The sequence below is a fragment of the Rana temporaria genome, chromosome 2, assembly GCF_905171775.1.
Source record: "Rana temporaria chromosome 2, aRanTem1.1, whole genome shotgun sequence".
Lineage (NCBI taxonomy): Eukaryota > Metazoa > Chordata > Amphibia > Anura > Ranidae > Rana > Rana temporaria.
In genome coordinates, this window is record NC_053490.1 from 468,239,930 (window position 1) to 468,263,384 (window position 23,455).

Here is a 23,455-nt window from a genome sequence, read left to right on the forward strand (position 1 = left end):
CGACGTATATCGGCGTTAGGCGGTCCTTAAGTGGTTAAGTAGTGCAGGAACCAATCTGAATGTGCAAAGTGCAGCAACTCATAGCAACCAGTCAGAAATCCTAACTGATGTGCAGTAATTTGATTGGCTGCTCCAGGTACTCTACCCCAGCACATCGTAACTACGCTCTATATTGACTTCCCAAATAAGTCTGACAGATTTAAGTTTTAGCTGAAAGGAACGGTTAGACCACAGTCTGTTAAATTGGTAGTATCTCCACTGTAGTAAAACAAAACTACTGTAGGATAGATGTGTCACAGTTTGGGTACCATAGTCTGTAATATACATTTTACAAGGACAGTTTGTTACTGACCCAAAATGTCATTAAACAGTAGCCAAGAGCAGATTTGTTGGCACAAAGTCCTTTCAATTCACAATTCTTTGTATATATACAGTAACACTGATCCACTGCAGGATACGGCGACATGAAATCATCTAGAGAGTGCACATCTCACCTCTGTTATAAAATGGGATGACTAGTCACCATAGACAATTTATGGTCATGGACAACAAAGCTGAACCAAAAAAAAAAAAAAAAAAAGACAGTCATTACCAACAAACAATAGTAAAAAAATCCTCACAGCATTTCTGTGTTTTCAGGCTAGGTGCACACACATAGGAGGGCTAGTACAACTCATCATTGTATCATGCTGCCCCAAGCACAGCTCAGTAGGATAAACAGGCAGTTAATAAATATTGTCATGTCGATCAGGAAACCCCCCCAAAGCTTCCATTGCAGAGGCCGAAACTTTATGAGGAAGTGGCAGAAAAATAAAATAACGTTAAAGCGGATATTCAGCACCAGAAATCCACACAACTTACAAAAAAAGGTCTCTGTACCTGTACACACTAGGGATGTGCAAAGAGTGATGGCAGGTGGTAACTTCTAGCAGCCAATCAGAAATCACCTGAGAGCCGTGCTGGCTATACACAGGCAAATGCCTACTTGCCCTTTTGAAAAGTCCAGCATCTATATTCAGGACGCTTGTCTTTCTAGGATAGTCATAGGAGTCCATTAGAGCTGCACGATTCTGGCTAAAATAAGAATCACAACTTTTTTGCTTAGAATAAAGATCACGATTCTCGGGCGTAACATCTTTCACATTATACCAAAAAATTGGGCTAACTTTACTGTTTAGTTTTCTTTTAATTCATTAAAGTGTATTTTTTCCAAAAGAATTGCGTTTGAAAGACCGCTGCGCAAATACAGTGTGACATAAAATATTGCAGCAACCGCCATTTTATTCTCTAGGGTCTCTGTTAAAATGTGTGTGTGTGTGTAATTATATATATATATATATATATATATATATATATATATATATATATATATATATATATATATATATATATATATATATGTTTGGGGGTTCCAAGTAATTTTCTAGTAAAAAAAATACGGATTTTAAACTTGTAAGCAACAAGTGTCAGAAAATGGTTTAGTCTTTAAAGGGGTTGTAAAGGTACAATTTTTTTCCCCTAAAAAGCTTCCTTTACCTTAGTGCAGTCCTCCTTCACTTACCTCATCCTTCCATTTTGCTTTTAAATGCCCTTATTTCTTCTGAGAAATCCTCACTTGCTGTTCTTCTGTCTGTAACTCCACACAGTAATGCAAGGCTTTCTCCCTGGTGTGGAGTGTCGTGCTCGCCCCTCCCTTGGACTACAGGAGAGTCAGGACGCTCTCTACGTTGCAGAGAAAGGAGCTGTGTGTTAGTAGGCGTCCTGACTCTCCTGTAGTCCAATGGAGGGGGCGAGCACGACACTCCACACCAGGGAGAAAGCCTCGCATTACTGTGTGGAGTTACAGACAGAAGAACAGTAAGTGAGGATTTCTCAGAAGAAATAAGGGCATTTAAAAGCAAAATGGAAGGATGAGGTAAGTGAAGGAGGACTGCACTAAGGTAAAGGAAGCTATTTAGGAAAAAAAAATTGTACCTTTACAACCCCTTCAAGTGGTTAAACTGACTTATTTTACAGACCGAAGTTCATCCCTTTGAGCTAAAAACCAAATGTTACAATATGTATTACTTATCTCTGCCTAGGCGATGTTGTGATGAACTTGGCAGGCTGCCTGTTTTTTTTATTTATTTTTTTGACAGCTGTCAGCAGAGTAGAGAACTCTCTGCACTGAATCGATGAAATGCTGTTTTAAGATCGTGAGGGGGGTAGAATCGCAATCTCGATTCTTTAACGATTAATCGTGCAGCTCTAGAGTCCATAGTACTAGGCAGAGGTGAAGGGTTGTTAGAATGACAGGTCAGGGATGTAGAAACACACAATCGGTATTCATGCAAACACAAATTTGCTGTACACGCCAATAAAGTACAAAGAAAAGGTCATTATGGAGCCTTTCCTCTGCGGTTTCTCCTGCATCTGCTTTTCACACAATTCTGTGAATGCTTGTAATACATTTTCGATCTCTACATAGGTTTCTCACCCATGTGATAACCACCATTTATGAGGGGTCTTCAAAAAGTTTCCATAGTTTTATATTTTTGTGGTGAGGGCAGGAGGAGTTTTGCTGATGGCAATAAAAAGTTGGTATGATGCTGGGAAAAAATGCATCACAAAGGAAAGTGACTATGTAGAAAAGTGATGGCATTTGTTTTTAAAATTCTTAATAAAAAGAGTTTAATAAAAGAGCGGAAACTTTTTGAAGAACCCTCGTATTTTACAGTAAATAAAAAACGGATTAAAATTTTAGCAAATTATATCTCAAAAACAGACCCCATTGGATTGAAAAACATATAATAAAGGGTAAAATTAAGAGAAATGTGCACATAAAAAGGGTACCTGAGACAACCAAACCAGCACCAGAGGCTACTTTGTAAATTTGGTCTTATAATGGTGTACATACATAAACTGAGAAACAAACCTCTACGCTATAGCTTTCCTCACTAAATGCCTGTCTGCACTGAAAGAACGCCTGTCATCACTAGCGCACATACAATATATTGTCAAAAGTATTGGGGCACCTGCCTTTACTCACCCCTGAACTTTATTGGCACCCTAGTCTTAGTCCGTAGGGTTCAATATTGAGTTGACCATCCCTTTGAACAACCCGATAGAACAATTTTGGGATGAATTGGAGTGGAGATTGCGAGCCAGGCCTTCTCATTCTTATCAGTGCCTGACCTCCCAAATGCACTTCTGGAGGAATGGTCAAACACTCCCATAGACACACTCCTAAACCTTGTGGAGAGCCTTCCCAAAATAGCTGAAGCTGTTATAGCTATATATATATTAAACCCTACGGACCAAGACTGGGTTGCCATTAAAGTTCATGTAAAGGCAGGCGTCCCAATACTTTTGGCAATAGAGTGTAGAAAAAGTTTTTTTTTCTATGTGCACCCAAAGGTGAGGTGTAGTGAGCTGCGATAAAATGCAAACTTGCTGCATTTTATCACAGCACACAGGAAAGCACTGCATATCACTGCCAATTTTTGCACTTCAAATAAATTTGACAATCAATAAGAGCAAAAAAAGGAAAAAAAATAAATAAAAAAGGAATTGGTGATGTGCCCTCGTACCACAGCCGAAACGGACAGCTGTCCGCACACCAAACTGCTCTGGGTTTAGTGTGCAGGCAGTGTGAACAGACCCTTATGAAAAAGGTGACAGATGAAATAGTGAAATCTTTTGCCCAATATCCTCACTGTAAAAAGCAGATTAATTGGCTGCCACAAATTAAAGCACATCATTGTTCTTTGCACCTTGCTGGGTAAGCCCACTGCAAAAACATGACAAGTATTCGATCAGGAACCAGTGTTCAGTCACTTCCATATTGGGTGGATTAGGCAAAAGCCACGTAATCCAAAATACCACGGCAGTAGACTGAAGGGTAAGCTAGGACAGGTGGACTATGGACAGGAATTTGTAAGTTGTCCAGCTCTGCTGCAGGTACATACAAAGGTGTTTTGGTGAAGTAGTTTAGCGCTTCAATATAAAGCCTGTGAACAGTGGTTGAAGTCTTGTTTCAAATAATTAACAATGTGACTAAAATCTACATTTATGGACACACAGAATGCAAATGTGCTTGTAGAAAATAAAGCCATTTTGTTCCAATGAATAAACCGAAAAGCTCCTCTGTGGACACTTAAGGAGGTACATCCTTATTTGCTGTTGGTTGTGGCACCTGGTAGACCATCTCTTCCACTGGACATGCCCCTTGGGTCACTTTAGGAGTGTCATATAGTACCTGTGCAGACGAGGAACTGTCTGTCCTAGATAACAGTTTGTTGTAGGTTCCCACCAGTGTAGGACCTTGGCTCCCTGCAGCTTTAAAGGTGGAGGTGGAAGGCAGGCACATGGTTCCGGCAGGATGCCCCGACATATCCATCACAATTGGTGTGGCATATTCTGGTCCACTGGTGGGCAGCGGCTCTGCATAGGCATGATAAATGTCCTGGTCTGGAGAGTTGTAGGAATCCAGATCGGCATACCCTGGTTCTTTACCTTCCTCTGGCTTAAAGGTTGATCGTTGATGCAATGTGCCCACTGCTCCCCCAACTAGTGGCTGGGCATATTCTGGAAAAAATGCAGAGGTCAAGATTAGTTTCCATTCTAACCATGCAATCTCACATGACTCACATTTCTGTTGCTGTTTGAGAGGTCCCCTCGCTTCCTGCCTGGTGAAACATTGTGAGTAAGTTAGGAAGCGATAGTAAATCTCTCTATAAATCCTCAGATAGCAGTAAATACCTGACAGGGTTTTTTTAACTGACCCCTACTTCCCACAAAAGAAAGGAAAAACTTTTGGCTGGACATTAGAGTTCGGTGAACAGTTCGAGCCGAGCAGCAAAAGTTTGGTCTGAACATTGCCCGCTAATCGCCTCACAATGCACTGTGCCCCCCAAAGCACCCCCCCCCCACCATGTTGAGGGCATGTGGCCTGGTATAGCTCAGGAGAGGGGGCGCTCACTTGCGCCCCCTCTTTCCTCACCTGCCAGGCTGCATGCTCGGATAAGGGCCTGGTATGGATTGGGGGGGGGGGGGGCCCTTGATCCCCTTAAAATCCATACCAGGCACAAAGGGTTTAACATTTTTATAGTGTCTGCAATTTAAATGCCATTTTGTTTTTATATAAAATGTCAGTTTTGCTGCAGCAGGTTCTATACACAGTACATATACTCTACTTTACAGACTGACTAAGGGCACCACCAGGCACTATATTTAGGAGGATGTTTTCCTTCTTTTTGTTTCACTTTAAGCATAATTAAAATCACTGCTCCTGTAAAAACAATCTTTTAAGAAAAAAAAAAAAAAAATAGCATTGATACATGTCCCCAAGGTCAGTATCCGGGTCCCCATACCCTATTTATGGCCAATAACTTGCATATAAGCCTTCAAAATGGAAACTTTTGATTTTTCAAGTTCGGGGTCCCATAGACTTTAATAGGGTTTGCGGTTTGGGTGCGAGCATTTGCTATGTTCGAGAGATTTGGCACGAACCGAACCAGGGAGTGTTCGACCCAACTATACTGGCCATATATTTGAACCGTTTCCCGTCTTTGAGAACAAGCAGTGATATCAGGATCATGGCTGCACCTGCAGCCATGATCCTGGTATCAAAGCGATAGGCTTGCTTGTAGAAGTAATCTGAGCAGCTTTACAGCCACTTGATCGCTTCTATAGGGTGCAGAAGGGGCCTCCCCCTCCAGCTGTTCTCGGGCTCTCTTGAACACAGGATAGAAAGGTACATCTGTACCTGCTCCTGTGATGAATTAAACCAGAAGAAACTAAAACTTTGCCATTTCTGCTCTTGGTTTGTTGTTTACAAGCCATTACTGGCTTGTAAAGCATCTGATCAAACAGATCTCTCTGTGATCAGGTGCTTTTGTTTTATAAACGTTTATTAGGAGATTTTAGATACAGAGAAAAAGCGTAAAAAACACTTCTAAATTGGCTCAACACAGAGGAGTAAGCAACATTTATATTACCGATGATTGAAAGGGTACAACTCCAGACTAGTAAATGCAGGGAATCACAAAATGTCTAAATATTTTAAGAGTACCAGCATTAAATGAACATCGGTTAAGTCAAATATAGTAAAACCTTGGTGTGCGAGTATAATTCGTTCCAGAAACATGCTTGTAATCCAAAGCACTTGTATATCAAAGCATTTTTTTTACAGGGTATAAAAGAGAAGAGAGACACCTCTAAGTGTAGCAATAAATTGCTAATTGTTGTACCTTCATTAAATGTAACCATATTGCTACACTTAGAGGCTCCATTCTTCTTTTTTATACTCAGTTGACATGACGCTACTCTTATATCAAGACATCACTTGTATATCAAGGCAAAATGTATTAAAACATTTTGCTTGTCTTGCAAAACGCTCTCAAACCAAGTTACTCTCAAACCAAGGTTTTACTGTATGTTAAAGAGGAAAAAATAACAATAGTGAAAAAGAAGAGAAAGGCTAGATGGGGGGTGGGAGGTAGACGCAAAGAAGGGACCCGACTTCGGCATTGTGCAAGAACATAGATTTCACATTCACCAAACAAATGTATACAATGCATAGCATAACTGCAGGATAATGTGGGGTGGATACAATATCCAGGTAAGTGTGAGCTTAAAGACGAGCCAATGAGCCCACACTGTATGATACATTTATTACATTGTTCCTCCATGGTGCAGGGGGAGGGGGGATTGTGGAATCGCCTAGGCATAAGACATAAAGCGGAACTTCCCTTTTTTAGGTGAAGTTCTGCTTTAAATAAAATAATTATATATGATTTTTCTTTTCTTTTTTTTCTTTTTTTTAAAGTGCCCTGTCCTCATGTCCATATGCAACGCACTATTTGTGTATATAAGTGGGTCCTGAAGCGGTGTCCTTTTATGAAAGTGAGATCAGCGGTGATCCCGATTCTCAGACCCCTTTCACACTGGGGCGTTTTTCGGGCGTTTTTTAGGCGCTTTGGCGTTTAAAAAAAGCCTGTAAAGCGCCTGAAAGAAGCCTCATCTGCAATCCCAATGTGAAAGCCCAAGTGCTTTCAGAGGCCTTTCACACTGCCAGCGCCCGAAAAACGCTGGTAAAGCGCTGCTAAGACCCCTTTCACACTGAGGCGCTTTTCAGGCGCTTTGGCGTTAAAAAAAGCTACCTCAATGGGAAGGGGGCTTTAGGAGCGGTGTATTAACCGCTCCTAAAGCGCTGCAAAGAAGCTGCATGCAGGACTTTTTTTGACTCCCTGCCAGCTCAGCGCCTCAGTGTGAAAGCACTCAGGCTTTCACATTGGGATTGCAGATGCAGCTTCTTTCAGGCGCTTTTTTTAACGCTAAGACCACTTTCACACTGGGGTGTTTTTCAGGCGCTTTAGTGTGAAAGCACTCGAGCTTTCACATTGGGATTGCAGATGCAGCTTCTTTCAGGCATTTTACAGGCGCTTTTTTTAACGCTAAAGCGCTTGAAAAATGCCCCAGTGTGAAAGGGCCCTAACTGCTGATCTCAGGTCATACACAGTTTATGAAGCTGAGGTAATCAGTTGAGAACATGTTCTTCACTGATTATCTCACCACAGTGAGAATCTGTAACTGACTGTCACAGAAACGACCAGTTTATGAAGGTGCGATCTCAGAACCTCACTGGCGATCTGTGACAGAATTCTCACTTTCTGATTCACCATCTCTGAGGTGGAGAATCAGAGTGAGAAGCGTGAAGCTGGCTGAGTATTGTGGAGGAAGAAGGAAGTCTTGACTTCCATGCTTCACACACAAGCAGCCATACAGTCAGATCACATCTTCTCCACTTATTACACACCCCAAAATTAGCAGGTTAGGAATTTATAGTGTATATATTATTATTATTATTATTATACAGGATTTATATAGCGCCAACAGTTTACGCAGCGCTTTACAACATCAGGGAAGACATTATAGTTACAATACAATTTAATACAGGAATGATCAGAGGGCCCTGCTCATATATATATATATATTTATATATATGTATACATCATCATATAGCATATATATGTGTGTGTGTATTTATTTCTATGTATATCTATAGATATATATAGATGTGTGTGTATATATATATATATATATATATATATAAAAAAAATATGCACACACACACACACATATATATATATATAAAAATATATATTTTTTAAATTTATAAATATATAAATAAATATTGTTTATATATATATATTGTATATCTAAATCAATATTATATATATATATATATATATATATATATATATATATATATATATATATATAAATTCTACCTGCATTAAAATGCTATTATTAAAGTCATTTTTATATAATTTTTTTATTTATTAGTAAAAAAAAATTGTAAACCCTAGAATATGGTTTTACCCATGGACTGTTCTATTACAGTTATACAAGGTTTATATTTGTATACGTTATTAAAAATAAATAAAATGAATGATCATAAATGTATTTTTCATTTATATGAATGGTGTATAGCTGCATTACATATGTGGATTTCCGTTCATATACTATACACCATTCACATTTAAATAGGCACATGTATGAGCTTTAAATATTGATAAAAACAATGTATTTTAATAATTAGGTTAATGTATATTGTTTGGTAGGAATGTAACTTTATTATTTTATTAATATGTGGTGTATAATGTGTGCTGATTCGTGTTCAACTTTTGTATTTTTTACTTCCTCATACTGTAATCCCGCTACATCACGTGAGATTACAGTGAGAGAAACAGTTCTCAGGAGTTTGTAGATCACTCCATGTTGAAAAAAAATGCCAAAATATGCATAAATAAAGCCAAAATTAGCAATTAAAAACACACATTTAAACAATGTGCCAAAATGTGTGTAAAAAAACTGAGTTAAAAAAGCACTTATTATTTTCATGTAATAACAGTCTTTTTAACTTTGGTTTCACTTTAAAAACTCAGCTGCTCTGTAATCACACAGGTGTATGAGGAGATCACAGGCAGCCCCTCCCTCTTCTACTCAGATCTCAAGTGTTCTCAGAGGAAAAACTTCTCATCTATTCTCATTCTGAGAACAAATGTTCTCAGCTTCATAAACAGGGTGCCAGAGGAGAAGATTTTTTTCTGAGAACTGCTGAGAACTGAAATGAGATAAATTATCACCGTTTGATAAACGTACACCTATTTGTGTATATAAGTGGGTCCTGAAGCGACCACCAGCTCGAACTGTATATAGTCAAAGAAAGAGAATGTCACCAGCATACCATGGATCTCCAGAACGAGTCCAAAGCTTTATTCAGCAATCACATTGTTACAGCAGATAGCAATGATTAAGAGCCACACAGGAGCCCTTCATCAGGCATCTCAAGGGGTCCTGTGTGGCTCCAAAAGACAGACAGAATATGAGATTGTAACTTCATACAGTACAAGCGCCATTAAAATTGAATTTGAGCAAAGTGATGGGTTCTATTGAAAGCTTACACCCCCTTCACTGATACTTACATTTGTTACACTCGTTAGAACCGTCGGTTTCGTGACATTGGGCCAGATTCTCAGAAGAGTTACGACGGTGTATCTCAGGAAACACCGTCGTATCTCTGTTTCTGAGCCTGGGTATCTATGCGAGTGATTCCTAGAATCATTTTCGCATAGATACGGCCAAGATCCGACAGGTGTAAGTCACTTACACCGCCGGATCTTAGATGTAATGCAACGCCGGCCGCTAGGTGGCATTTACATTCAGTTCTCATTTGACTATGCAAATGAGCCTGATACGCCGATTCCCGAACAAATTTGCGTCGCTTACGTTGTTTCCGTAAGCGTAAGGTTACCCCTGCTACATGAGGGGTAACCTTACGCCAGTCCGCCGTATGCCATGTTAAGTATGGCGTCGGGTCCGCGTCGTCTTTTTCCGCTGGTTACGTCGTTTTCCTAAGTCGTTCTTGAATACGACTTTACGTCAATGACGCTCACGTCGGCGTCATTGACGTTTTCCGTCGTGAGCTGGAGCATGCGCACTGGGCTATTTTTCAGCCCGGCGCATGCGCAGTTCAATCGGCACGGGGGCGCGCTTAATTTGAATACAAGCCGCCCCCTTTGAATTACGCGGCCATATGCCGGGCCAATTACACTACGCCACCGCAAAATACGGAGCAAGTGCTTGGAGAATACGGCACTTGCTCCAGTAAGTTGCGGCTGCGTGGTGTAAATGGCTTACGCTACGCCGCCGCAGATTCTACGAGAATCTGGCCCAGTGTTTGTACCTGGAGATTGGCCACTCAGATCCAAGCACTGTGATCTGATAGAAAGAGAAGGTAGCGCCATGCTCCTGCCCCCGTATACTGATAAGCACCATGTATTTCCATCAGAGAACAAAGTGTCAGAAGGTAATGTGCATGTGTATGACCTTCAAAAGAACCTGTCATTTAGCCTTAAATATAAAAATAAAGCCCCAGTTTACAGGACAGACCAGTACCTGCTGACATGGCCACCTCTCTTGGTCGTAGGCGGCTGACTTCACAGCTGCTGTACCTCACTGGGGTCTCCTCGTGTTCCGCTGATTTAGCAGGAAGAAACTGCTTCATTCCTTTCCACCAGCCTGCCAAATACGGAGGGAGAAGCGTTTACAATAAAGCAACCTGCTCTTCCTTATTATCACATTAGTTAAAATTATGGTTAATTTTTTAAATAAATGCTAAACATTCTAAACTATACATATCTCTGAATTCTGAGATGTTTGTTTATAGAGGACCACAAGAGGTCGGAGATTGGAGAATATAGGAGTGGGTTTAAGTGGAGAGTTAAAGTGGAGTTCCAGTCCCCAAATATAACTTTTTTTACATGCTCATCGTCAAAGTTTCTACTTCTACTCCAACATTTCCTTCTTATTTGCTTTAAATTGTTTAAATCTAACCTGATCTCTAAAGCAGGCAGGGTTCACTGCAGTTGTGGGCATCTCAATCCCGCTCGTCTTTATTTCTGGGATTCAGTGCAGCTGGCTACACAGCATGCACCTCCCCGATCTTGTGCAGTAATGTCACTGTGCGGCGCTGTTTCATCATGGCAGATTGCCATAGCAACCGCGACAGAACATCTCACTCATTGTTATGGCAACCTGTCAATCACAGGACATCCCGGAAGGAAATCACGTGAAATTTCAATATTAGGCGATTCCCATGGACTCCTTGGGATAGGTAGTGCCGATATCCCAGAACTCCATGGGAATCTCCTTGTGACGTAATGGCCTAGGTGGCCGGAGCTGGATGTGCTGCAAGAAATAATTGAAAAAATAAAAATAAAAAAGGTATTTAGGAAAGAAAAAAATGGCCATTTACAAAGGCATTGCGGATGGGAATCATTACAGGTTAAATGGGCAGAACTCCGCCTTAAGTCTAGGTGCTGGCATGCCACCACTATGCTCATTTCAGTGCAAAAAGACAGAATAGCCACCCCACCAGCTCTTCTCAGAATTCATTGAGCTCATGAAACAGGGTGCCCAAAATGCACCAAAACGCCTTTTTTTATCCCACGTTTGTGCATAAAGAGTATCGCCAGATCACCACCAGGTGGAGCCATACTGCAACAATTCTAACAATACTTCCTTACTCCTTGGGGAAAAAATTGTGCGTTTATTAGTATTATACAAAACCTATATAGCAGCAACGAATTGCGCAGCAGTTTACAAAAGGAATGTAGACAGTACAGTTACAATATGATTCAATACAAGAGGAATGAGGGGGCCCTGCCTGTTAGAGCTTACTTAATTGTTAACACTCAAAAAAAACTCTACCTATATTATGCCATTATTGCAGCTGTAGTTCTCAGTTTAGCAGTAAGTGTGTTTCTAACAATCAGATTTAGGCTTCAGATAGACTAGACTTTGGATAATTGCTCGTAATGCCCAACAAGTAGCTGCTGCAGTTCATGAACCACAGGAGTCGGTATTCGCACTCACCTGCACGATCCCAGTATGGCAAGTCGTATGTACCTTCAGATTTCTTTTTTCTGGTGCACAAAAAAAGAGTAGAAAGAATTAGAGTCATCTCACATTCAACTATTCAGTATATTCTAGGAAGTGGTTAAGGAAATGCTACAGACTAAAAACATTCATTTTAAAAGTGTGTGTGTGTGTGTGTGTGGGCAAGTGAAGGGGGGGAAGGGGGCATTTTTTAGATTGGCCTATCATATATTGCATCATATATCTGCAAACAATGCCACCAATTTCAGTATTTTGGTGATAAATAGGCCATTTTCAAACTAACAGTCAAGAGATACTGAGCAGAAGTACTAATGGGAGTAACTACAACCACCATAATAAAGTAAAAGAAGAATGGATTAGAACTTCTGTCTCCATAAGGAGGACCTGTCATGCTTTATTGTTATCACAATGTTTACATTTGCTGTGATAGCAATAAAAGTGATCAAAAAAATTCCACTTTTGCGTGGAACTCAGCTTTAAAATAAAAAATATATATATAGTGCACACGTCCCTCACCCCATGTTTGCGTGCAGAGGCAAATGCATATGTAGGTCGCGCACTCATATGTAAATGGTGTTTGTATCACACATGTGAGGCATTGCTGAGAAAGTTATACAATATATAACTTTAGTTATATAATTGTAGCTCTTGACATTGATTGTAACTCTAAACTGATAACCTGTAAACATTTTTAAAAGTTGGCCTATGAAGATTTTTTAAAGGGGTTGCAAAGGTAACAAAAAAAAATTCCTAAATAGCTTCCTTTACCTTAGTGCAGTCCTCCTTCACTTATATCATCCTTCCATTTGCTTTTAAATGTCCTTATTTCTTCTGAGAAATCCTCACTTCCTGTAACTCCACACAGTAATGCAAGGCTTTCTCCCTGGTGTGGAGAAAGCCTCTTGAGGGGGGAGGAGGAGAGGAGTGTCAGGACGCCCACTAACACACAGCTCCTTTCTCTATCTGCAAAGTAGAGAGTGTCCTGACCCTCCTGCTCGCCCCATCCCCCCCTCAAGAGGCTTTCAACACACCAGGGAGAAAGCCTTGCATTACTGTGTGGAGTTACAGACAGAAGAACGGGAAGTGAGGATTTCTCAGAAGAAATAAGGACATTTAAAAGCAAAATTGAAGGATGAGTACTGCAGTAAGGTAAAGGAAGCTATTTAGGCAAAACATTTTTTTTTACCTTTACAACCCCTTTAAGTATTGTAGTTTGTTGCCTTTTCACAAGCATGCACATTAAAATTCAAGAAAATGGAGTTTGAAAAGCTGCTGCGCAAATACTGTGTGACATAAAAAATTTTTTTTTCAAAATGTTGCCTATGGAGGTTTTTTTAAGTATCATAGTTTGTCGCCATTCCACAAGCATGCGCAATTATAAAACACGACGACATGTTAGGTACCGTATTTTCCGGCGTATAAGACGACTTTTTAACCCCTGAAATTCTTCTTAAAAGTCGGGGATCGTCTTATACGCCGGTAACCTAACATGCAGACAGCGGCCGTCCATTTTTCAAAAGCCGCGACTCATTCTTCTGCTGTTTCGTGATAGACGGAACACTCGGCTTCCCAGAAGACACTTGTTCAGTGTTCCGCCCATCTCCGAGGACGAGAGGGCCTCCGTGATAGGCGAACACTGAACACAGTGTCTCCTGGGAAGCTGAGTGTTCCGCCTATCACGGAACAGCAGAAGGCGGAGGCACGACTTTTGAAAAAATGGACGGCCGCGGTCTGACCGATACTGCATGTCTTAGGATAAGGTAAGGGATCGTCAAGACATGCAGTGACACAGTGAGGCATGTAATGGGGCACAGTGAGTCTGGCATGCAGTGGCACAGTGAGGCAAGTAATGGGGCACAGCGAGCCTGGCATGCAATGGGGCACAGTGAGGCATGTAATGGGGCACAGTGAGTCTGGCATGCAATGGGGCACAGTGAGGCATGTAATGGGGCACAGTGAGTCTGGCATGTAATGGTGGCACAGTCTGGCATGTAATGGTGGCACAGTCTGGCATGTAATGGTGGCACAGTCTGGCATGTAATGGTGGCACAGTGAGGCGAGGCATGACTAGTAGGAAGGGGGTCATCTTATACAGCGAGTATATCCCAAAACCAACATTCTAGCTGGAAAATTAGGTGGTCGTCTTATACGCCGGCAAATACGGTATTCTATTCTATACTTAGCACAACATCATCTTTTACCCAAAAAATGTTGCATTAAAATTCAAGAAAATTGTGTCTGAAAAGCTCTGTATATACACATACATAATATATATATATATATATATATATATATATATATATATATATATATTATGTATGTGTAGAGATATATATATATATATAAATAATGTATGTGTATATACATACACACACAATATATATATATATATATATATATATATATATATATATATATATATATATATATATATATAAATAAATAAAATGTCTGGTGGGTTCCATGAAATTTTCTATCAAAAAAAGTACAGGTTTTTACTTGCAAACAAAAAGGGACAGAAAACAACTTGTCTTAAAGTGGCTAAAGGGTGCCACGACTGAGAAACGCTGCACTAGGTGTAGGGGGTAGGGCAGTTCATAGTAAGATCAAGCAGATACTACAGATTGCTCCTTTCGTGTCTACACCATTTTACGGAGCACAGACAAGCTGCCATAAAGAATCGAAGAACACTGCAGCCAGCAGTAGAGAAGAATACTTCTGGTCATAAAGAGTTTAATAGATACAGCAGGATATATGTAATGGCCACAGGTGCAGGGGTTTAGAGACATCTGGAGACCAGGTTACAGAAGGCGACCTCTTTCACAGGACACATGGGACAAACCCATCACCGCAGTGTAATAGGATTCCTTTAGTACAGTTTGCTGAATGTACACCTGACTTGTAGGACTGAGTAGTCAAACTGACCAACCTGTTTCTCCAGTGCCAGGCACAAACGAGCAGCAGTACGACGCTGGTGCAGACCATGACTAAGGCTGGGACCAGGATGGCTGCCAAGGGTACATCTGTAACACATTAAAAACAAGAACAGTTCAGCTTACACGCCAATCAGTGAGCACATTCTTGTGTAGGTGTTGGAAGGAGTAACCCTCTTCGGGGTCACCAGTGTAACAAAAGCAACTCGTTCACAGCACATTCAGCAAAATTGTGCTCTAAAGTCTACAAAATTGTCTGAAAGAAGAGGCATGGCCAGGAACACACACACATTTTGTATTCATAAATCATTGAACTATCACTTTTGAGTAACCATTTACATATAAAAAAAAACAAGGTTTCTTCATGTACAAGGGATTTCAAAACAGAAGAATATAGCTAGAAAAAAAAAAAAAAAAAAAGTAATAAATTGCATGACACTCCTGGCCTGCATTTCACCTCCATACTGCCTTTTAGCATAATAATAATAATAAAAAAACAAAAAAAAACTTCAGAAAAACAAACACACTTAGGTGGCCAGAACCCCACAAACCATGAATGGCTGTAATCAGATTTGTCAATCACAGTCATGATGGACAGCTCAAATTACAGCCACGACATACAGAGCCGATCAGAGTGGCTCTGTACCTTGATACCTGTGAAACAATTAGCGCCATCACAAGTGTGTTTTCAAACATTAAGCTTATTGAAAACAGAGAAAGCTCCCCTTGCTCTGTTGTGAATTGGCTAAATATTGTAAAATTGAAGGTAAAAGGTGGGGAGTCAACAGGTGAAACATGCAATGCCTCATGCACACTAAGGGGCAGATCCACAGACATCTGCGCCGGGCGCAGTGTATCCAAGATACGTTACGCCGCCGTAACTTATCTTTTTTAGTTTGAATCCTCAACGAATCCGCGCCATAAGTTACGGCGGCGTAGTGTATCTCTCGCGGCGTAAGGGCGTGGAATTCAAATGGCTGTGATGGGGGCGTGTTTTATGTTAATACGTCGTGACCCGACGTAAACAACGTTTTTTTTTAACTGCGCATGCGCCGTCCCTGGGGGTATCCCAGTGCGCATGCTCGAAATTAAACCGGAACCCGCCAATGCTTATGACGGTGACGTCATTCTACGCAAATTCCTATTCGCGAACGACTTACGCAAACAACGTAAAAAATTCAAAATTGTACGCGGGAAGGACGGCCATACTTAACATTGAGTATGCCTCAGTATAGCAGCTTTAACTATACGCTGGAAAAAGCCGAACGCAAACGACGGAAAAAAATGCGCCGGGCCGACGTACGTTCGTGGATCGCCGTAAATAGCTAATTTTTATACTCTATGCGGATTTCGACGGGAACGCCACCTAGCGGCCGCCGAAAAATTGCAACTTAGATCCGACGCCGTACGAAGACGTACGCCTGTCGGATCTAGCCGAGATGCCGTCGTATCTTGTTTTGAGGATTCAAAACAAAGATACGACGCGGGAATTTTGAAATTACGCCGGCGTATCAATAGATATGCCGGCGTAATTTCTTTGTGGATCTGCCCCTAAAAGTTTAGCTACTGTTCATGAGATTCCAGCATTTTTATGCAGGTATCAGGTACAGGTGCACCGTAGTAGCAACACCGCTGCAGGCAGTCTGTAAAAGTCTGAGTTGCTGAAAGCTGCCAAGGCAGGACAGTTCACCGTGTGATATTAACGTTAAAAGCCGTATGCGCCCAGGGACAAGTGTCCGTAACTCAGGCGGCTTGCATTCCAGGCATTCATTAGACAAGTGCAGAATAAAAAAAAATATATATGTTTTGTTTCGTTGCAATTCATTATTTACATAAATTTGTTTAGTAAAATTTGTTTTCGAAATTGCTTTTGTTTATTCCTACTCTAAATCGACTCAAAATCCATTGAAAAGGTTTTCAAATTGATTTAGAAGTTTTCGAATTCGAGCAGTTGTAGAATTTCCATGGAGAATACAATAGAATAGAAAATAAAGGAATAGGAAAGAATATATCAGTAAAACAGAACAACATAGGATAGAAAATAAAAGAATGGAATAGAATAGAAAAAAAGAACAGAATTAAATGAAATATAACCATCTTCTGAAATTGGAATAGAAAAAAACAGAATAAAAAAAAGAAATAGCATGGAATAGAAGTAATATAACCATTTTCCAAAATTCAAATAGAGTAAATTTGAATATAATAAAAAAGAATATGGTAGAATAGAATAGAAAATAACACAATAGTATAGAAAAAAAACTGAATAGAATAGAATGAATATAACCATGTTCCTCTTCTAATCTATTCTTTTCTATTCAAATTGATTCTTTGAATTTTGGGAAATTATTATAGAAGATTGTAAGAAAAGAAATAGCTGCACATCCAGGAATTCCAATTTGCCTTTTATTGTTCAAAGTGATAACACCAAAGACACCAACACAAGGTCACGTGGACGCGTTTCACACAAACATCTTGTGTTTAATCATTACCCATATATTACAGAAGATGGTTATATTCTAGGTTGTTCTATTCCATTTGTTTATTATATTCTAGTCTGTTCTGTTTTTTCTATTCTATTGTTTTTTTTAAATTGTATTATTTTCCTATATGTTTATACTATTCTTTTATATTCAAATGTATTCTATACAAATAAAGTTGAGTTTCGGAAGATGATTATATTCTATTGTTTTTTTTTCTACACTATTCTGTTATTTGCTATTCTAATCTATTCTTTTCTATTCAAATTCGAATTGACTTCATTAGAATTTTGGGAAATGGTTATATTCTTTCTATTCTATTTTCTATTTTTTTATGTATTCGAATTCAAATTTATTCTATTAGAAATCCGAAGTTCAGAAGATGGTTATGTTCTATGTTGTGCTCGTTGTTTCCATTATATTCTAGTCTATTCTGTCACATTATTGTCTATTCTATGCTATTATATTACATTCTTTTATTTTCTTATTCATCCAAATTTTATTCTTCTGTTCTATTCCTTTATTTTCTATTCTATTTTATTCTCTTAAATTTGAAAATTATTTGAAAACTATTTGAATTTTGTCCGACTTTTTTTCTTCATTATTTCGGATTGGTCCGAACCGCACCTGGGTGCATACAGCCCTAAATGATAGTACCATTTGGTACACGGTTCAGTCACATTTCAGCCTCTTCTAGACTTTTACAGTCTGCTGGCAGCAGGGCCTTACCCCCGCACATGACAATGCTGTAATCTCATGCATAGGGGCTAAATGCTCAGTGTGCATAAGGCCTTAAAGGGATAAGCCCAAGGGCGGGACTATGGGCCAGATTCACAAAAGAGATACGACGGCGTATCTCCTGATACTCCGTCGTATCTCTGTTTCTAACTATGCGACTGATTCATAGAATCAGTTACGCATAGATAGGCAGAAGATCCGACAGGTGTAGTGGACTTACACTGTCGGATCTTAGGATGCAGTACCGCGGCCGCCGCTGGGGGGAGTTCGCGTCTTAAACCAGCGTCGGGTATGCAAATTAGGAGTTACGGCGATCCACAAACATTTTTCCCGTCGTTACGTCGTCGCGAGTGTTAGATTTTGGTTCGCAAAGATAGGGCACCTTTAACATGGTGTAAAAGTACTCCACCATGTTAAAGTATGCCTGTCTTTCCCGTGCCGCTTTTACGGGAGTGCGCCTAATTTAAATGGTACCCGCCCCATTTGAATTGGACCGCCTTGCGCCGGACCTGTTTACGATACACTGTTTACGATACACCGCCGCAAATTTCCAGGTAAGTGCTTTGTGGATCGGGCACTAAATCGGAAAAATTGCGGCGGTGTAACGTAAACCGGTTACGTAAACTTGCGCCCGCTGTACGTGAATCTGGCCCTATGTGCTGAAGCTTCTCAGCAGTTTTGTCTATGAAGTAGTCATTGTTTTATGGCTTTTCCTTAGGATTATACTGGACCACCAAAATAAAGTTCCATCAGTCTCAAAATGACAGTGTTGTATGACCCAATTGTCACATTATCACAGCATGGCCTGGTAATGGAGGGGTATATACAGGCTTGCACTCTCCCCTTCAAGACAAAAGTATTTCACAGACTAAAGAAGAAAGATGGGGGTTACCGCCAAGGCTGTATCCTGTCCTAGGCCAACAAGGCCCAGGCCTAGGGCAGCACTTTGCAGGGGGGCAGCACGGAAAGAGTGCCCGCCGGCCTTCGCTACACTGTTAATGTAACACAAGCTGCTTCTAATTTTGACTGTCCTATCATCCTGGACCACAAACCTTCCTCACTGTGCTATACGTTTTCTGCTGCACCATTGGCATGGTTATATCTTCTTAGTCCTCTCCATAAAAGGATCAGAAATTTGTGCTTAAAATAGAACTATAGGCAACACTTTTTTTTTTTCCATTTTGGATAGAGTAAGGGAGGGTTATAGCCCCTGTCAGTTTATTTTTTACCATCTCTGTCCCATTGCAGAGATTTCCCTTCACTCCCTGCCCCATAGCCAAACAGGAAGTGAGAGGAAATCTATGCAAATTAAGGGAATCCATCCCCCCCACCCAGGCCCTAAGAACTAGTGTCCCCTTGCAAAAATTTCAGGACGGGTCTTAAACAGGAAGGGGTGTGGCCTTGACAGGAAGGGGTGGCTCATATTTAAATTAGGGGGTGCACGGGTTTAGTCAGGCCTAGGGCAGCACGAAACCTAAATACACCATTGTTTACTGCATTCAGAATTCAGAGCCCCTACCAATCAGATGCCTAAACATGGTGGCACCCTCTGTCTACTGACCTATGAAAGAACACCCCCCCCCCCCCCCCACTGACCTGAAGCTTTCTACCTCAAACAACCACAATTCCCTAAAAGTTGGGACGTGGTTTAAAATCTATATAAAAAAAAATTAAATGATTTACAAATCTCAAACCCAGGTTTTATTAAAGATAGAAAATATAAAACATATCAAATGTTTAAACTGAGAAAATGTACCATTTAAAAAGTAAAAAATAAATAAAGGTAATATTGAAATTGATGGTGGCAACATGCTTTAAAAAAGTAAGTGGTACTAACCAGGAAGAGCTGGAACAACATTTGCAGCCAATTAAGTTAATTGGCAACAGGTCAGTAACATGACTGGCTATTAAAAGAGCATCTTAGAGACTCAGGGGGGTTATTTACTAAAGGCAAATCCACGTTGCACTACAAGTACAAAGTGCACTTGAAATTGCACTGTAGATCCGAGGGGGACATGCAAGGAAAATAAAAAACAGCATTTTAGCTTGCACATGATTGGATAATAAAATCAGTAGAGCTTCTCTTCAGATTTACAGCGACTTCACTTCCAAGTGCACCTTCAGTGCAATTTCAAGTGCAAAGTGGATTTGCCTTTCGTAAATAACCCCCAGAGTGCACAAGCATAATCCGTTCCAGGAGAATGCTTGTAATCCAAAGTACTCGCATATCAAAGCGAGTTTCCCCATAGAAGTCAATGGAAACGAAAATAATTTGTTCTGCATGGACTTCAATGGCATGCAATACCGCATGTGGCCAGAGGTGGGGGGGGGGCACCAGGGAGCCTCGGAACACCTGAAAAGGCGGCGTCCTCTGGACTAAAGAGGAGAGGGACCTTCTGGCTTATCAGCGCTCAGTTAAAACGCGTGCATTTCTGATGGTATGGGAGTTGCATTAGTGTGTATGGATTGGGCATCTTGCACATCCAGAAAGTCACCATCAATGCTCCGATATATTCAGGATTTAGAGCAGCATATGCTCCCATCCAGATGTCTTTTTTAGGGAAGGCCTTGTAGGATGATCTTAAACTGCACACGGCATCTATTACAAATGCATGGCTTCATAGTATAAGAATCTGGGGGCTTTACAGGGCTGCCTGCAGTCCAGACCTTTCAGCATTAAAAATATTTGGTGCATCTTGAAACCAAAAAATACGACAGACGATTAAGGACTGTTAAGCAAGGTCCATAAAGACATGGATGAGCGAGTGTGGGGTGGAGGAACTTGACTCGCCTGCCCAGAGTCCCGAATTCAACCCGTTAGAACACCTTTGGGGTGAATTTGAGTAGAGACTGAGCCAGGCCTTCTCGTCCACATCAGTGCCTGACCTCACAAATGCGCTTCTGGAAGAATGGTCAAACATTCCCATAGACACACTCCTAAACCTTGTGGACGGCCTTCCCTGAAAAATTGAAGCGGTTCTAGTTGCAAAGGGTGGGCCAACTCAATATTGAACCCTACAGACTAATGCCCTGTACACACGATCGGTTCGTCTGATGAAAACGGACCGATGGACCGTTTTCATCGGACGAACCGATCGTGTGTGGGCCCCATCAGTTTTTTCCCCCATCGGTGGAAAAAAAATAGAACCTGTTTTAAAATTTTCGTATGGTTAACCACTTAAGGACCGCACCAATATGCTGCTGAATGACCCAAGGGGTTTTTACAATTCGGCACTGCGTCGCTTTAACAGACAATTGCGCGGTCGTGCGACGTGGCTCCCAAACAAATTGCAGTCTTTTTTTCCCCACAAATAGAGCTTTCTTTTGGTGGTATTTGATCACCTCTGCGGTTTTTATTTTTTGCGCTATAAACAAAAATAAAGCGACAATTTTGAAAAAAATGCAATGTTTTTTACTTTTTGCTATAATAAATATCCCCCAAAAACATATAAAAACATTTTTTTTCCTCAGTTTAGGCCGATACGTATTCTTCTACCTATTTTTGGTAAAAAAAAAAATCACAATAAGCGTTTATCGATTAGTTTGCACAAAATTTATAGTGTTTACAAAATAGGGGATAGTTTTATTATTTTTATTTTTTTTACTACTAATGGCGGCGATCAGCGATTTTTTTCATGACTGCAACATTATGGCGGACACTTCGGACAATTTTGACACATTTTTGGGACCATTGTCATTTTCACAGCAAAAAATGCATTTAAATTGCATTGTTTATTGTGAAAATGACAGTTGCAATTTGGGAGGTAACCACAGGGGGCGCTGTAGGAGTTAGGGTTCACCTAGTGTGTGTTTACAACTGTAGGGGGGTGTGGCTGTAGGACTGACGTCATCGATCGAGTCTCCCTATAAAAGGGATCACTCGATCGATGCGCCGCCACAGTGAAGCACGGGGAAGCCGTGTTTACACACGGCTCTCCCCGTTCTTCAGCTCCGGGGAGCGATCGCGAGGGGGTGGCTAGAAACGAATAGCCGCGCCGTCGTCCCGGATCGCTCCCCGCGGGGATCCGACCGCCGCATGTAGCGGGGGGGGGTCCCGATCGGACACCCGACCCACGTCTAGGCAGGGACGTACAGGTAAGCCAATGTGCCTGTACGTGCCATTCTGCCGACGTACATATACATGCGGCGGTCTGGAAGTGGTTAAAAAAAAAAAAAATCGATAGAAAAAAATTAGGAAATCCATCGGTCAAAAATACACACATGCTCAGAATCAAGTCGGCGCATGCTCAGAAGCATTGAACTTCATTTTTCTCAGCACGTCGTTGTGTTTTACGTCACAGCGTTGGACACGATCGGATTTTTAACTGATGGTGTGTAGGCAAGACTGATGAAAGTCGTCTTCATCGGATATCTGATGAAAAAAAAATCCATCGGTTCGTTTTCATCAGACGCCGATTAAAGGCGTCCAATGCCCTGTGTTCAACAGGGCATTAGACGCCTTTAAAGTTCATGTGCGTGTAAAAGCAGGTGTCTCAATACTTTTGCTAATAGTGTGTGTGTGTGTGTGTGTGTGTGTGTGTATATATATACATATAGGTTTTAAAATCTCTTCAAACAACTTGTTTCTCTAGAACAGATTTCAAATATTATATCCATGATGAAAGTTGATACATATGCTATTCATTTTTTTGCCTCAGGGATCGGTGCCCTACCCAAAGGCCCCCTTCACTCCGGCCTAACCCTTTCTAAAGCAAAACTTAACACCCTGTTAGCTTACTGCTATGAAAACACACATTCCGATACTGGGTCTCCAAACCCGATAGGACTACAATAATGCATATGAACAAAATTACCTCAAAACAAACATTCATAAAACCCGTTGAAAGCTTTTCAAACATGAATGCATTACAGCTAAACATCAGACCTAGAATTGGAGGTATTTGTTTTTGGAACACGCTTTAAATTTTCACTTTGCGTGTGATGCAAGCCCATGCCATAAATGCTCTGACCCTCGCTATTATACGTTTACTAATGTAAGAGACCTTCCTGATTTTTATAGAAACCTGTGTTTTGCATCACTTGAAGTACAGGGAGTAAAACAAGGGATTGCGATAGTTAAAAGGACAGCGTAGTGAGCCTCACGCCTCCTTACAGATGACTCAGAGCTGTTACTTGCAGAGTTCATAGCACTCTGATGTCAACCCCAACATTCCTGACTGGAAGCAGGCCACTCACAGCTGACATAAGGCAGAGCTAAGCATTTCTAAGCCAGTTCCATGTTCTCCAACCCTTTCGCAGGCTTCAGTTTCTCCATACGTTTGACCCAGACTACAACACACTACTGCAGTCAACAACACTTCAAAAAGAAACCGCTTTAAAGAGCTAAACAAAGCCGTCATC

The 23,455-nt window shown here is 40.8% G+C and overlaps 1 protein-coding gene across 1 annotated transcript in view; it reads right to left on the reverse strand.

Moving 5' to 3' along the window:
- Positions 1-3,315: 3,315 nt before the first annotated feature.
- DCBLD2 (discoidin, CUB and LCCL domain containing 2) overlaps positions 3,316-23,455 on the reverse strand; it is a 134,906-nt gene continuing 114,766 nt past the window's right edge. The window contains exons 12-15 of the mRNA XM_040338703.1: positions 14,876-14,969; positions 11,923-11,972; positions 10,444-10,566; positions 3,316-4,566 (exon numbers count right to left, since the gene is read on the reverse strand). Of these exons, the coding sequence (XP_040194637.1) occupies positions 4,136-4,566; positions 10,444-10,566; positions 11,923-11,972; positions 14,876-14,969 (698 nt within the window). The 3' untranslated portion in view covers positions 3,316-4,135. The remainder of the gene's footprint in view (positions 4,567-10,443; positions 10,567-11,922; positions 11,973-14,875; positions 14,970-23,455) is intronic.